Below are 16,609 nucleotides of genomic sequence, written 5' to 3' on the forward strand. Positions count from 1 at the left end.
TAATCAATAGGCCTCGTTGGCGTTACAGGCTATCTCCCCCTATCATTTAATCTATAGGACTCGCTGGTGTTATGGGCTATATCCCCCCAGCATAATCAATGTAAGCATGTATAATACATAACACATGTGGCAACATCATATGGACTCAAGAGATCGTGATGGAGTCCATAAACGGATTCACAAACGTAATCTGACGCTTGTCATCTATAAGATGGACGGAGGAGCCTATCCTCATTTTAGGGAGAAACTAAGTGTGTACATGAGATACAAAGATTAATTAACTCATTTGGAACCCTCAATAATTAATTTCGAACCAAGGAACTCAAGATTTGTCCATCTCTTCAAATTTCCAAAACATTCGGCAGAATTTCCCCTAAAACTTGATGATCCCCCAAAACAGCAGCAAGCAGCACAATATACATGGGAATTAATACAGGGCCAAGATGATAACATCAAACTAAAGGAGATCCAGTTATCCACAATAGTGTCAAACAATCGACAAAACGGAATTGTGAATGTAATGTCGACTCATAGTGGCTAACTTGTGATACGAAAGTCTAACTCTTATTTAGGAATAATCTAAGCATAAACACATGATAATTAGGCTTATGTAATATTAATTGAATCCATTAGGATCATATGGGTTTAGGTTTACATAAAACATCAAAGGAAGGGAACAAACGAAAGTCCAGATGGCATAGGCCAAATGGGCAATTTTCCCTTTTGTTGTTGCTATGTTTTGAAGTTCCAACCTAAACTATTTCCTTCTATAATTCACATATGTAAATTAATTACATACAATTATACAATACATGTTGATAGTTCCCTTGAACAACACTAAAAGATCAAGAAAAGGCTAGAACATAGCTAAACGAAATCATACCGAAAATGAAATGAAAACCCTGCATACCTCTTGTGTTCTTGCTTCCAAACCTTGTTCCCTTTGATCCACAACCTTAATTACGCTTGTATAACTGAAATACAGTAGTTAAAATATTCCCTAACCATGAAGCTCTTACCAAAACAAGAGTTATAACGACAAAGGGGGATGACAAAGTATTGCCTATGTCGTAAGAATCACATTGATGTGTTCGTATCTTGATTTCGAATTTTTGATGATGGAATTGCTTCAAAACCCTAAGGATGCTTCTAGGATATCTATAGACACTTTTTAGGTCTGATTTGGGTTAATATGAGCCTCAAAGACGAAGTCTACAACTTTTTATATCCAGATAAACTTCAACCGACCTCGTGGTTCCCAAATGGAGCTGCCTGCGCAGTCTCTCGAAAACGCGAATATCACCCTACTCCTACATTTTATCGACAAACGTGTTAATGCATTGGAAACTAGAATCCTAGATATTCAAATTGGTGGGTAGATAACTGTCACTCACCGACCTCAAGGAGCACGACCGGCGCTCAACCATGATACCCTGGTTAAGCAGGCCCGAGAGATGCCTTCTACCCAACCTTGCCCATTAACAATATAAGAATCAGTACAAGTGAGATAAAAGAATAGTCAAATGTTCCATATTCTTTTTCCATTACTCAAAGGATATTCATTTATAATTTCAAAAATATTACAAGTTTATAGATATGATGAAAAACATATTTGCAAAAATACCAACACTTCTAGTTCAATTCCCAACATCAAACACCACCCAAACTATGTCTACGGATCCTCTAAGTACAACAGAAGAGTAGAATGGAAGTGTCGGCGACAAGTCCCCGGCTACACCTCAAAGCACATACTACAACGTCAAATGACATAAAGCCCTGAACAGAGTAGGGCTCACCAAAACCTGCTGAGTGGAGAGTAAATGCTAATGAGGATCAAGACCGCCAGCTGATGAACTACCTGCATCCATTGAAGATGCAGCGCCCCTGGCATAAGGTAAGTTAGTACATATGGATTAGTTCTAGTATGTAAATCTAAATATCCTCTTACGAAATAGAATGCCAATGAAATAAGGGGAAACACCATGGAAGAAACAAGTAACCATCAATGATATCCAAATGCCAAGTTAAAACATAACAATTTTCATAATACGAAAATAATATATATTTTTTGTTGAAAGAACATTAGCACCGATATACCACCGTGTTTTTAGCACGGAGTCCTATCACGCTCGATAGGGGAGGCCATCTCCCCATGCACAATGTGGTTTAACATGTGATGCGAAAAATGTGGTTACCAAGAGTAGTACCACCATGTGCGCAACATGGCGTCCGCTCTCCACCCGATCGGCTATGCCGCCTTCCTACATATGCCGTGTGGGTTGACTTTCAAATTCAAAATCCACCACAATCCACCAGTACACCGGCTCATGTAGTTTCGGGTGTGGGCCTTATGACCCACCCTTCCTCGGTTTGCTAATTATACTCCCAAAAATATATTTTTTTGTTTATTCACACAAGGTAACATAAATACAAATATATTCACCTCATCATCTTTCATATTGTATAAATCTTCATTAGTATTTTCAACCACTCACAACAATGGTATTTCCTTGGCTCTTTTGGCCATTCACAAGTTTCTTTATTCATGGCACTATGGCTGTATTTCAAGTTCCATACTTCCATTTCTTCCCTCTCAAGTATAATCATCATAAATATCAACATATATAATATTCCGGAAATCACAACCTTAAGTTCGTTAGAAATGAAGACTTTAAACACAATAGATTTCTTTCCTTGAAATTGTGTAAAATGATTGGCAATCGAAGCACAAGTTAAAATCACAGACGACTAACACACCATTTATTCTTAAAATACTTTTCCCAAAAAGGGCAATACATAATTTCAACTCACTTCTTTCATTTTCAAACATCTTTATAGATTATCAATAATACGAGCTTTCGAAATCAAGGTCTTATGTATATGTACGAGCAACAAGAGTTTTGGACGCATGGAGTATTCTGTACAAGTTAAGCATAATGGACATTCATTTGAAACACGACTAAAAATAATAACATTTTAATACACATCATACTTTGAACATGTTCCAGAAGGATAACATAATATGATAAGAGCATCCAGAACACATCTTGAACATACATATATATAAATATATTTTGACACAAGGTTCATTTGGAATAGTCGAATTTATTAGGAACTTGAGCCAACCATACTTGAAACTTGCTGAAACATCATGTAATTCAATTCTAAGAGAGTAGTTTAGCCAACATACTTGAAATTCGCCCTTCAATAGTACTACGATGGTCCACCGCACTAAACAACTTCAATCTACAACAACACTTTTGCACCAATATTAGTAAGATTTCTATACTTTAAATCATTTAGACTTTTTATCAAACATCTAACGTGCATATCTTTCTGCAACCTCCTTCAATGGAGTTTCTTCACCTAAAAACCACCTTCCAAACCAATAATTCACCTTACCATTGTCTCTAGGCCATCCACAACTTCTATTAGCACATGCATGCCCAACAACTCACACCCAAACCATCAATCTCATTAATTAAACCATTTTACAATCTCTACAACACCAACACAACCCAGGTTAGGCACTTATGACTTCCAATCACCATTCCAAAGTCCTAACATATATTTCATACACAAATAATCACCATAGAGTAGTTATAGATGGTAGACATAGCTCTCGTAGTGAGACTCTTGAAAATCCCAACTTGTAGTGTTCTTGACAAATTTGGGGATTTGAATGGAAATCGATGGATCTTCAAGATTAATCCTACTTAATATAAGTGTTTAGGAGTAGTAATCAACTAAAAATTACTCCAAAAACATTACCGTGTTTCATGGGAGGGAAGTATAGGACGGGTTCTCCTTGATATGCAAGCCCTAGCTTAAAGAAATGACTTAGCCCCTCTTTCTACCTGGCCTTGTGTCACGCCATGGCCTGGGCGTAACACGACACTCGGTGCCTGACAGCATGTGACCGAGAAAACGAACTGTATGGCTGGATCAACCTGTGATATAACTGTAAGCTGGATATAAATATACAACATGATGATCTATTAAAGAGTCTGACTGAAATATCATAGATGTAGAAAACACTAAAAACTTTGCTAGTGTAAATGAATAGTCGACAAGGCTAACACAAAAAAGTCTGCTAGCATCTGACTGATTGAACTATAGTCTAGGAAGCTTCTAAGAATACTGTAATGCTAACTGCTTACCGGGATAAGGTCCCTGGCATACCTTACTACTTAAATATTATAAAGACAAAAGACTAAAAAAAAGGGATAATGCCCCGAAAGACCGGGCTCACCAATAGCTGATACGAGATGACCTAGCAAGCAGAATCATCAACCTGTAAATTGTTACCTTCATTGCAAGATGCAGGCCCGGGACAAAAAGGGAAGTCAGTACATTGGAATTGCATTGGTATGTAAAATAACTGAAAGAAAGAACTATAAATATTAAACTGAAACTGAGCTGATAATTAAGAACTGATAACAAAATACTGAAATGACCGTTAATTGATTACTGAAACGATAATTGCTAAAACGAAACTGAAATGATAACAGATAACTGATAACAGTACTCAACAAAGGAAGTAAGGATATGAATACTCCCTCTCCTGAATGATGAACCACATGTTTATCTGAATATTAAACTGCGGCATCAGGCCCAACATATATGTGCACAAGCTGTGGCCTCGGGCACAAGAATACGTATACATAAGGGTGGCCTCATGCCCAAAATTGCATAAAGCATAAACTGCGACCTCAGGCCCGAAGATTCATAAAGCATAAACTGATGCCTCATGCCAAACTACAGGTGTTCAACATTCAGGAATTTAGAATTAGTAATTGAGAATCATACTGCAATATATGATACTAAACTACTGAACTATACTGAGTTACATGATACTGGAATGCTGAATAGAACTAGACTTAGACATGTATTCATAATAAATTAGTTTGTTATAACTGAAGCTCATATGATATTGAACGAATATGAAACTATCCCATCAAGAGAATAGAAGTTCTACAACTATTCATGGGACTAAGGCATAATTACATTCTGAGGAAACTCGTAGCAGTCATAAAGAATGGGACGTAGGGAGAATCATAAATATTCCCAAGGGTAAAGAGAGTTAGCCTCACATACCTTAGCTCTGGCGATTTTTAAGAGTATCATGATGTTCGACGCCTCTTTCAATGATAATCTACGTCAATATATATATATATATATATATATATATATATATATATATATATATATATATATCAAGAGGAACTAATATTAGCCCTAATGCTCCTATTTTAGTAACTTAGGAATTTTATCAAACACCTTATGGGTGTAAAGCCTCATCGCCCTAAGTAATTGGTCTTTTCTTCACCAAGTTCTCATTCTACTACTTCTAGGTGATTCTACAATCACAAATAGATGTAACTAACACCATTTCTCATGACCCAAATGTTTGCAACAATCATAATTCAACAATCCAAAACCCTAGTTCTTATGGTTATCTTTATCAAACCCATTTACTATTTTCCCAAAAACTTATCAATTCATAGTTATAATTGATTTTGGAGTAGAAGCATTACCTTTTCGAAGTTCACTCCTCTTGAATTTGAGTTCTAGGGATTCCTTTCTCAAGAATGGTATCTCGACTGAATATATAATGAGGGAAAGGATTTACCCATGTTAATAAGGTGTTGGAGCATTGAAATTAACTAAGAATTATCGTTAAAACTTACCTTGGATGAAGGAGGGACCTTGGGGAAGTTAGGTTCTTGAGATCTTCCCTTTCTAGAGTAGGTTTTCGTGTTAGGGGTATGGGGGAACGAAGAGGGGATTTTAAATAAGTGAACACATCCCAAATTTAAGAAGGAAAATAAAAGTAGCTCGGATAAACCTCGTCAGCGCGAGGTATCGTCAGGGGCACCGAAATAACTATGCAAGGCGCCATCGGAGGCACCAAAACTACATTTCCTTGCACTATCTGGGGCGCTGAGGTTGTTGCCATGGACAGTGCCTTGTACTATCTGGAGCACTGAGTTTTTATGGCCTTGCACTAGCTATGGTCGTGAGTTTTTATGGCCTTATACTGTCTAAGGCTATAAGACAGACCTCCCATAAACTTAGTCGATTCTATTGAATTTTACACACCTCAGTCTCGGTCTTGATTCTAAAACATTTGTTTCCACCCATGCTCATCCCAATAGGACTTCACATGTGTAAAAAGTCAAATTAATACTCATTTAACACATCCACAATTAATCTGTATCTGCGAAGTGTTATATTATCTACCCTTTGGGATCATTCGTCCTCGAATGACTGTCTTGACTGTAACTATTGTTGACTCTTGACTTTAAACGGGTCTGGTGGAAATATGTGAACATTGAACTTTCATGAACACTTGCATACTAAACTAAAAGAATACATGTTTACTGATGTGCTGAGATACTGAACTGAATAGCTACTAAACTGAATTGTTACTGAACTGACTGAATACTAAAAGACATGGAGATTATAATATAAGTTATGAATGAGAAGGATAGCTACCTTCGACATTTCTCCAAAATATCTTCCAGCTAATAGAGAATAACTAGCTTCATAGGGCATCATAATATGCATAACATGAAACATATACAAGAATCCTAGTCTGTTATGGATATGTCAATTCTCAACTAACGTGGATATATGAATACTAAAATGGCACGAATATTTGAGTACCGAGCAGACGTGAATATCTAAGCACTGAACTGACATCAATATCTGAGTACTAGGCTGGCGTGAATATTTGAGTACTGGACTACCATGAGTATCTGCGTACTTGAAAAGACATAAATGTTCTAACATGATATCTAAATATCATAAACATAGATGTCGTGACATGAAATCTGAACACTGGAAACTTGAATGTTATAACATGATACGTGAAATACTGCATGTACAACCACCAATTCTAGTGTCAACTCTAACTCGTAAGCTACATGCCAGATACTTCGTAAGATCCTATACCCCCTAATGTATATGGGACTGAGCTTTCCTTTTCCCCAAAATCATATAACACCTTTCATAGGCGAAACTTTTAGAAACACCCAATCATCGACATGATACTATAGGTCTCTATGTTGCATGTTCGAATAGGACCTTTGGCGACTCTGAGCAGTCTTTAAATGCTCTTGAATCAACTTAACTTTCTCCATAGACTGATTGACCAAATCTGGTCCAAACCATTCTGCTTCGCCAACTTCGAACAAACCAATTGGAGATCTACACCTTCTCCCATACAAACCATGATTTTCAAATAAGCGAGATAATCCTATTATACTATCCATATTTACCATCTCCACTAAAGGATATATATATTCTATGATAAAACACTAGGATTTGTGCTGCTTTACTTTCACTTGCTGACAATTAAGACACTTAGCCACAAAGTCTGTGATGTTCTTTTTCATATCGTTCCACTAATAAATCTCCTTGAGATCATGATACATATTTGGGGAACCTCGATAGATATAATACTTGGAATTATGGGCTTCTAACATGATCCTCCTTCTCTATGTCCGTTTACGTCTAGGACACACAATCCGTCTTGGTACCTCAATGTACCATCATCTCCCCCTTGTTCAAAAGCCATCATCTTATGCATGTGAATACCCTCTTTCAACTTCAAAAAGTAGGGATCTCTTTCACTTCGAGTACTAAGGAGGAACAAGTCCTATTCTGGAAAACAATTCCACCACCTTCGGAGTCCGAAAGTCGGACTCCTAGCTTGACTAAGCAGTGAACTTCTAACACCATAGTTCTCTTGTCTGCCTTAATCATGAGGTATACTTCTCATACTTGATTATCTTTTTAACGTACTTCCTGAAAACACTTATAGTATTAATGTGAGCTAAGTGTTCCGACCCGCATATTTTTCACCCAAATTCGCCGCCTAAAGGGCTGCCAAACGAGCCAAACTGGGCTGCCAAAGACCAGAAGGTCTTTGCACATGGAGGCAACAATCCGACAGGCTGCCCGGGCCCTCCTAGGGGCTACTTTTCGCCAGCAAAGGCAAGTGCTGCACCGCTAAGTAGGGCCACATCCTGTCTGGAGGAATATGGGAGCAAATGCCTGCCAGCAAGAAAGGGGCCACAGCAGCTGGACAAGTCAATTGGCACCTGGACTGCCAACATCTTCCAGGAAACCAGCACAAAGCAGTGCATCCCAGGCTGGCCGGTCCCACAGCCAAATTAGTTGCCTGTGGGCATTTTTTTGTATAAATAGGATACATAAGCCTTGTTAGAAGGCAGATCTCTTTACTTGTATTTTTCTTCTTTTGTATATGAGATAAACCCCGAAAATTGGCCTTGGCCTCCCATCTTTGTGCCTTTCATTTTCGTTATCCCTCCAACCTTTGAGTTTGTGTGATTGCCTAGGTCCAAAGCACGATTTTGTACTTGTTTCTTGTTAAGGGCTGAAGCAAGAGTAGTAGTCAGGCTATCTTGCTGCCCTTGCTGAGCCCCCAGAAAACGGGTCCGCGACAAGTGGTATCAGAGAAAAAGTTATCGACCATGGCAACTGATGGAGATATCGTAAACTTAGACAACATTCGTGGCAGAGATGAGTCACCAACAAAGAGGCAGGAACCAAAGAAGAGGAACAAGCAAAGTTCGAGATCCCACCATAGCCGTAACAAGTGAGGCGCTAGCTTTACCGCCGCCCCCACAACAGGTTAGACTTGGTGAAGATTGTGCGGCTTCTGTCTCAGATCCTTTAAACGTGAGAATGGGTCTCACTAAAGCTAGTTTAGATGCTCTAAACCAGCACATGGGGGAAGTTCTGCATAACTTCCAAGCACTTGAGTCTACGACCCTAGATGGACTTGACGAGGTCAAAGAGTCAGTAGATCAAGCAAATTTTGAGCACAAGGAAGGACTGACCAACCTTGAGCTTAAGCTGACCGAGGTTGTATCAGCATTGCACGGGGAGATTGAGCTCCTAAAGCAACAACTGAAGGCAGTAGAATTAGCCGGTGGCACTGGTCGTGTGATGGTGCGAGAAACCAAGATCGAGGGCCCAAAATCGAAGGAGTTTAGGGGCGAACGAGACGCTCAAGAAGTAGAGAAATTCATCTGGAAGATGGAAGACTACTTTGAGCACCTTTACATCGCTGATAAGGCTGCTAAAATCTGGGCAGCAACGGTGTATCTTGCCGAGACCGCCATGCTTTGGTGGAGACGGAAGAAAGCCGACATGGAGAAGGGAATTTGCTCCATCAAGAGCTGGGATCAGTTCAAGTTCGAACTGAAGCGCCAGTTTTACCCACAAAACGTTGTGAACGAGGCACGTAAGAAGTTGAGAGAGCTCAGGCAAACAACTTCCATAAGCGAGTACGTGGAAAATTTCACGAAACTCATCATGCAAATTCCAAACTTAGCAAGCGATGACTTGTTATTCACTTTCATCGATGGTCTTCAAGACTGGGCAAGACAGGAATTGCAGCAACGTCAAGTCAAAGACGTCGATGAAGCTATTGCAGTTGCGGAGTCCTTAAATGATTATAGGACAGAACCCACAAAGGCGAGGGACACCAACTTCCAGACAGATGGAGACCATGGATATCAGGACAGGGGCAAACAAGTTGCTGCCCCAGACTGCGATTCCAGAGAACAAGGCAACCAGGCGCCTTGGCGCAATCGGTACAACCAAAGGAGGAAGGATGCTGGTCCCCGCCATCATTCTTACATCTGCAAGGACACTAGTCATAGTTACAAAGATTGTCCTTCTTTGAAGAAACTCGGTGCCATAATTACTACCAAGCGGAAGCTTACAGAGGAAAGAATCCAAGCGGGTGAACAAGCCAGAGAACAACTGTCGCACATAGCTCATCTTGGCAACATGGTACTGGGCGCAGTAGTTGCCGAAAAGCCTGCTTTGAAGCAGGTCGCCCAAGGGAAGCATAACATTGTCAAACTAGTTCACGCTTTAGGCGACGATGTGATTGGCAAGGAGCGCCAGTCAGTGGAACCAGGATCACTGTTCATGGATGCACAATTAAACAGACAATCAGTCCGTATCATGGTAGACACCGGCGCGACACACAATTTTGTGTCCGAAGCAAAAGCTAAGTCACTTGGCCTTGTGTTCGGTCCTAGCAGTTCTGTACTGAAGATGGTAAACGCCAAACCCACCAACGTGAAAGGGATCGCCCGCAATGTGCAGCTCAATATAGGAGCTTGGCAGGGAAACGTGAGTTTCCTTGTCGCTTCCCTGGACGTATTTGATCTGGTATTGGGGCTAGATTATTGGGATGCAGTGAAGGCATTCATATGCCCCTTTCTCAACCAGATCTACATTTATGACCCAAGGGGTCCATGTGTGGTGCAGGCAGTTCGGGTACCACAAGTTGTTAGTTTGTTGTCCGCAATTCAAACCGTAAAAGGCTTCAAGGAAGAGGGAGCACCGGTGTTGGCAGTCGGGACAGGGACTAAGGAGGTCAAGAGGGACAAAGCCTTGACTCCTTCTGAACAACGAGTCCTTAAGGGTAAGGACTTAATTGTGTGGATGAAGCCACCTGCCAAGGGTCCGTACATGGCACCTCCAAAGTTGGAGGATTCAAGGAAGCAACGTTGAAAGCTACTTGGGTCGAGGTATGTCAGTCCGTTAAAGGCACCTTGTAGAGACAAGGGTGATAAGGAGCGGAGGCAATCCAGGCAACCAACAGTTTTCACAAGTTCTTCGGTCGTCGACAAAAAGGTCGAGACCATTATCAAGCATCGGGTGATACAAGGAGTAGGTTGGGGCAGTTCAAGCGCCCAATTTCTTGTCCGATGGAAGGGGCAACTGACAGAAGGGGCAATGTGGGAAAAATATGAGGCATTATGGTCGTTCAAAGATCAAGTTCACGACTACTTGAAGCGTTGTGGCACCGAGGTCGTCGCCATTTCAAGTGGGGGAGAGTGTTCCGACCCGCATACGCCTAAAGGGCTGCCAAACGAGCCAAACTGGGCTGCCAAAGACCAGAAGGTCATTGCACATGGAGGCAACAATCCGACAGGCTGCCCGGGCCCTCCTAGGGGCTACTTTTCACCAGCAAAGGCAAGTGCTGCGCCGCTAAGTAGGGCCACATCCTGTCTGGAGGAATATGGGAGCAAATTCCTGCCAGCAAGAAAGGGGCCACAGCAGCTGCACAAGTCAATTGGAACCTAGACTGCCAACATCTTCTAGGAAACCAGCACAAAGCAGTGCATCCCAGGCTGGCCGGCCCCACAGCTAACTTAGTTGCCTGTGGGCATTTTTCTGTATAAATAGGATACATAAGCCTTGTTAGAAGGCAGATCTCTTTACTTGTATTTTTCTTCTTTTGTATATGAGACAAACCCCGAAAATTGGCCTTGGCCACCCATCTTTGTGTCTTTCATTTTCGTTATCCCTCCAACCTTTGAGTTTGTGTGATTGCCTAGGTCCAAAGCACGATTTTGTGCTTGTTTCTTGTTAAGGGCTGAAGCAAGAGTAGTAGTCAAGCTATCTTGCTGCCCTCGCTGAGCCCCTAGAAGACGGGTCCGCGACATAAGTCTTTAACCAGTACACCGAAGATTAGAGTCTCGTGCGATGGCACTACCCTCGTGATAAATAATTGGGCATGTTTTTACAGTTTTTATATCCTATGCTAAATATGTGGGTTTCAAATCTCCAACCGGACTTACTGATGATTTTCGCAACTCCCTCTTAAACCAAAGGTTAAGGTCTTGTACTTGGGGATCCTTCTCATTGTTTTGGTATCCGACCAACTTTCCTTATTTTCTGCAATTCTATGCTCTTTATGTCAGTGATGGCTCATCATCCGACTTACTTCTGAGAAATCTTTCTTACTAGGAAAAAACGAATTACTTACATAAACGGATAGCTAATGTATTCACAACTATCATACACAATCTTAATGATTTAACTCTACTCACACTGTCGATCTTGGAGAGACCCCTTTTTGAAAATTCTAAAAGGCTATTATTTTGTAGTTGGCTCTCTTATTGCCTAGCTGGTTTTTTTTATTGTTTCATTGTCATTGTACTTCAGGTTTAACTTAAACTCTTTTGGTTCTAACACACGTTCAATATTTCAAACTGTCATCCACTAACTAGAGTTAACCGGGTTAAGTGAATCACTACTAGCTCTGATGAAATTGCTAATTCACTGTATCAACTCAAAACTTACTTACTATTCTTTTACTAACCACCTGCTAGAATCATGTATGCTTGTTCTACTTTGTATAACTAAAGTGAAGCATAATTTTATTTCTAAATTCCTTTACCATACGACCCTATTCTATGATCGCATACTGTTTTTTTGTTTTTGAATGATGCACATGGATCACACTTAGGGAAATATCATATGTCTTAAATGAAAATGGAATATCAAACCCCCAAACTTTCTATACGCTTCAAAATCATATCAGACTATAAACATATGCGGTAAACACTTAGTCACATAACCTAAAGGGAATTGTCATATCCTTTATCTCACAATAATAGCCGCTTCGTATGGTAACTTACTAATGTGGTACTTTCTAGTTCTAAAATGAATAAATCTTAACAACTTAAAATCATTCCCTAAAATTTAATATCGGTTGCTCTTGATTCTCATTTTGTACATCATATCTTCTTAGTCATGCATGAGTCTTACGAAAAACACAACTTTGTATATATCAAACGTTTCTGACTCCTATTTATTTTGCCCTTAGGCTCTTTTTTTGTCCAAAACTATGCTCATTAATTCATGCGCGTTGCAATTAAATTTATAACTTGTTATGCCATGGAGTCTAACATCTAAAATATCATCATCCAACACGTGGCTCCATTTACAAGAATTATAATGAAATTGTTCTATGAGGTAAAAACACATACAAATACGCTACCATACACAAACTTATCCTTCAGAGTATACCATCATCTGGTAAATCACATTCTGCACCATCCTGTAAGTCTTGAGTCTTAATTTGTACCTAAAACACGTGAAAATTTAGCAATAAACATTGTTACTCACATTTTCTTTTATCACCCATATACATCATTATGTACTCAGAAGTCACCGAAATTTGGATACACTAAAAATTGGAGATCTAGTAACTAAACAACTGAATACTGGCATACTGAATAACCATAAACCTGATAACTGAAAGACCGCATAACTGGTAACTAAGGTAAATTGGTAACCATAAAACATGATAAATGCTTTTGTACTTTTGTCATGCCCCGAACCTGGGGGCGAGACCAGCACCCGGTGCCTCACCTATCCTTGCGTAGCAACTTGCAACTAAGGAACTCTGAACATATAATGTCATACTTTGGCCATGGGCCATATTGCAAGACAATTGCGAATGCTGACTAAACATTAATATAAACTTGGACTGACAAGGCCGTCATAACTACTACGGCTGGCAAACCAACAAAATATACATAAAAGGCTTACAAGCCCAACATACTACACTAACTGACAGGATATGTCTACAAGCTTCTACTGATGGATATACAGTGATCGGAAAAGGGCCCCGACCTACTCATAACATATATACATATATACACAAGATATACATAAAGCTCTTGACTCGGCAACTCTGAAGGGCATGGAGCTTACCGATCAAGCTGAACTCGGGCAACACCTAATGAGGAGGTCTACCTGTCTGTCTGTCTGAACCTACACGCATGAAATGCAGCACCCCCAGAAAAGGGACGTCAGTATGAAATAATGTACCGAGTATGTAAGGTAATATACTGAAAGCTGAAAACTGAACTGATAATATAATAACTGAAAGTAACTGGAAGTCAAAGATAATCTGAAGATATGCTTACCTGCTGATACTGATTCAACTCTCTCAATATAGTAAGTAAAATAACTGTCCGGCCCTATAAGGCTCGGTATATATATATAACTGCTCTGCCGTAGTAGGCTCGCTCATAGGCGCTCGGCCATACTAGGCTCTGTATCTCAGCCAACTGGGCTCGCTCATAGATGCTCGGCCACAATAGGCTCAGTATATAACTTACCATCTGATCAGAGGTTGCACAATAGGGGCCTGCCCATCAATTATAACTCGATGGTAATGAAAATACTGTAATACTGTATATATAGGCTCTCTTCTCTCTTGACTGGAACAAGACAATACTCAATTGAATATGAAGTCCCAATAAAGAAGAATATTGTATCTTATGGGGCTAGGAAATGTACATAAATTCAGGAATATGAATGTCTCTTTATGCCTCGTTATCAAACCCGTATAATTAGGAGATCATGCCAAAATAAAGGAAGGGCTTAGCCTTAACATACCTGGAGTAGGGAAAAATCCATATGATATTCTTGGAGAAGGTTGCACCGTACTCCTTTAGAATCGCAAAATCTCACGTTGCTAAAGTGCTAAGAAACCTTGTTGGATTTTTTTCTTTTAAGAAGTCTTGTTGAGATCTTGTTGGGTTAAAACTACGTACATTTTGAAATTACTTACTATATATAAGTGAGAGTTGGAATGGACGAACACATAGGAACACCTGTATTGCACTGTTCCGTAACACTGTGTACTGTTTTCCTCTTGATAAAACACGCGTACTGTATTTTACCATCTAAAAATGTATACTGAACCCCTTTCCCTCTCTCACCGGTGATTTTTCTAAGGTGTTGTGCGTGGATTTCAGTTCTTGTAAATCATATTCTAGTCTTTTGCCTATATTGTATTCTTCCTGTTGCGATACAACATAGTGAGTAAGTAAAAGTTTGATTTTCTTTGTCGTGGAGATTACTGATTGAAGCTAACGTCCCTTTTGAAATGTTTGTAATAGGGAGAAGATTATAAGATTGCCTTTGATTATTTTAAGGCCAAATAAAGCAAAATGTAAATTTTCTAGGTAGGTGATTACACATAATAGTCACTTGTGTTAATCATCTTAGCTTGCCACCTTTCAATTTGACTTATGAGTCATTTAGGTTGAAGGGTGGGCTGCCACATAGTCAAATTTTAATCCTAATTCAATAATTCCCTAATTAATTAGGTAATATCCTACTACCCAATAATTAACTAATTGCCCACATAATTAAAAATTATCTCAACTTACTTAAAATACTACTCACTTTTAACACACCTTATACGCCTTACTATCATGGTCATATGGTACCTTGTATGGTACTAGTCCATAAGTCCCGGGTTGTCACGCCCCGAACCTAGGAGCGAGACAAGCACCCGGTGCCTCACCTCACCTGGCATACCAAATTGCGACTAAGGGACTCTGAACATATAATGTCATACTTTGGCCATGGGGCCACCTTGCAAGACAATTTGCGAAGCAAAATATAAAACTGAATGGAAACTAGCGCTAACTAAACATCAATATAAAGCTAGGCCGACAAGGCCATCATAGCTACTACAGCTGACAAACCATCAAATATACATACCAGGCCTACAAATCCAACATACTGCACTAACCAACAGGATATGTCTACAAGCCTCTACTGATAGATATATTGTAATCGGAACAGGGCCCCGACCTACCCATATTATATATATATATAAATACATACATAAGATGCAGACAAAAACCTAGACCCGATAACTCCGAAGGATGTGGAGCTTACCGATCAGGCTAAACTCTGGAAACACCTACTGAGGAGGTCTACTCGTCTGTCTATCTGAACCTACATGCATGAAATGCAGCGTCCCCGGAAAAGGGACGTCAGTATGAAATAATGTACCGAGTATGTAAGGCAATAACATAACTGAAAATCGAAACTGAACTGATAATATAATAACTGGAAGTAACTGGGAGTCAATGATGATCTGGAGATATACTTACCTGCTGATAGTGAATAAACTCCTTCAATATAGTAAGTAAAATAAATGTCCGGCCCTATAAGGCTCGGTACGTGTAAATGCTCGGCCGTAGTAGGCTCGCTCATAGGCGCTCGGCCATACTGGGCTCTGTATCTCGGCCATCCTGGGCTCGCTCATAGGCGCTCGGCCACAGTAGGCTCGGTATATATAACTTACCATCTGATCAGAGGTTGCCCAATAGGGGCCTGCCCACCGATTATAGCTCGATGGTGGTGAAAATAGTATAATACTGTATATATATATATAGACCCTCTGCTCTCTTGACTGAATAAAGACAAAACTATATATATATATATATATAGACCCTCTGCTCTCTTGACTGAATAAAGACAAAACTAAACTGAATATGAAGTCTCGATAAGGAATAATATTGTAACTTATGAGACTAGAATAATGTGAATAAATTCATGAATACGAACTTCTCTTTATGTCTCATTATTAACACATGTAGCTACGAGATCATGCCAAAATGAAGGAAGGGCTTAGCCTTAACATACCTTATCACAATCTTTCCAATCACCAAGTTGAACTCACCTCTTTGCACCTTAATCTACAAGAATGATAATAATACTATCGTTAAGTTACGAAAGGTACAACTATCGCACAACGAACGACAAACTTATTTTGTATTAAAACGGGCAGCATCTCCCCTATAATCCTTACTTCCTCCAAATTCAAGATAACACCAACAATACAAGAACAGAACAATGACAACATATATACATCATTTTCCCGCCCTATATACACCATCAAATACTACAAAACAGCCCAACACACCCCAATCTCTTCATACACAAAACGACCACC

The 16,609-nt window shown here is 39.8% G+C and overlaps 1 protein-coding gene across 1 annotated transcript; it reads left to right on the plus strand.

Moving 5' to 3' along the window:
* The first annotated feature begins 8,550 nt into the window (after positions 1–8,550).
* LOC138904655 (uncharacterized) lies at positions 8,551–10,563 on the plus strand. The gene has a single exon (XM_070193161.1). It carries the CDS (start codon positions 8,551–8,553, stop codon positions 10,561–10,563), a length of 2,013 nt encoding a protein of 670 aa, XP_070049262.1.
* The last annotated feature ends 6,046 nt before the right edge of the window (positions 10,564–16,609 follow it).

Source organism: Nicotiana tomentosiformis, chromosome 2 (genome assembly GCF_000390325.3).
Source record: "Nicotiana tomentosiformis chromosome 2, ASM39032v3, whole genome shotgun sequence".
Classification (NCBI taxonomy): domain Eukaryota; kingdom Viridiplantae; phylum Streptophyta; class Magnoliopsida; order Solanales; family Solanaceae; genus Nicotiana; species Nicotiana tomentosiformis.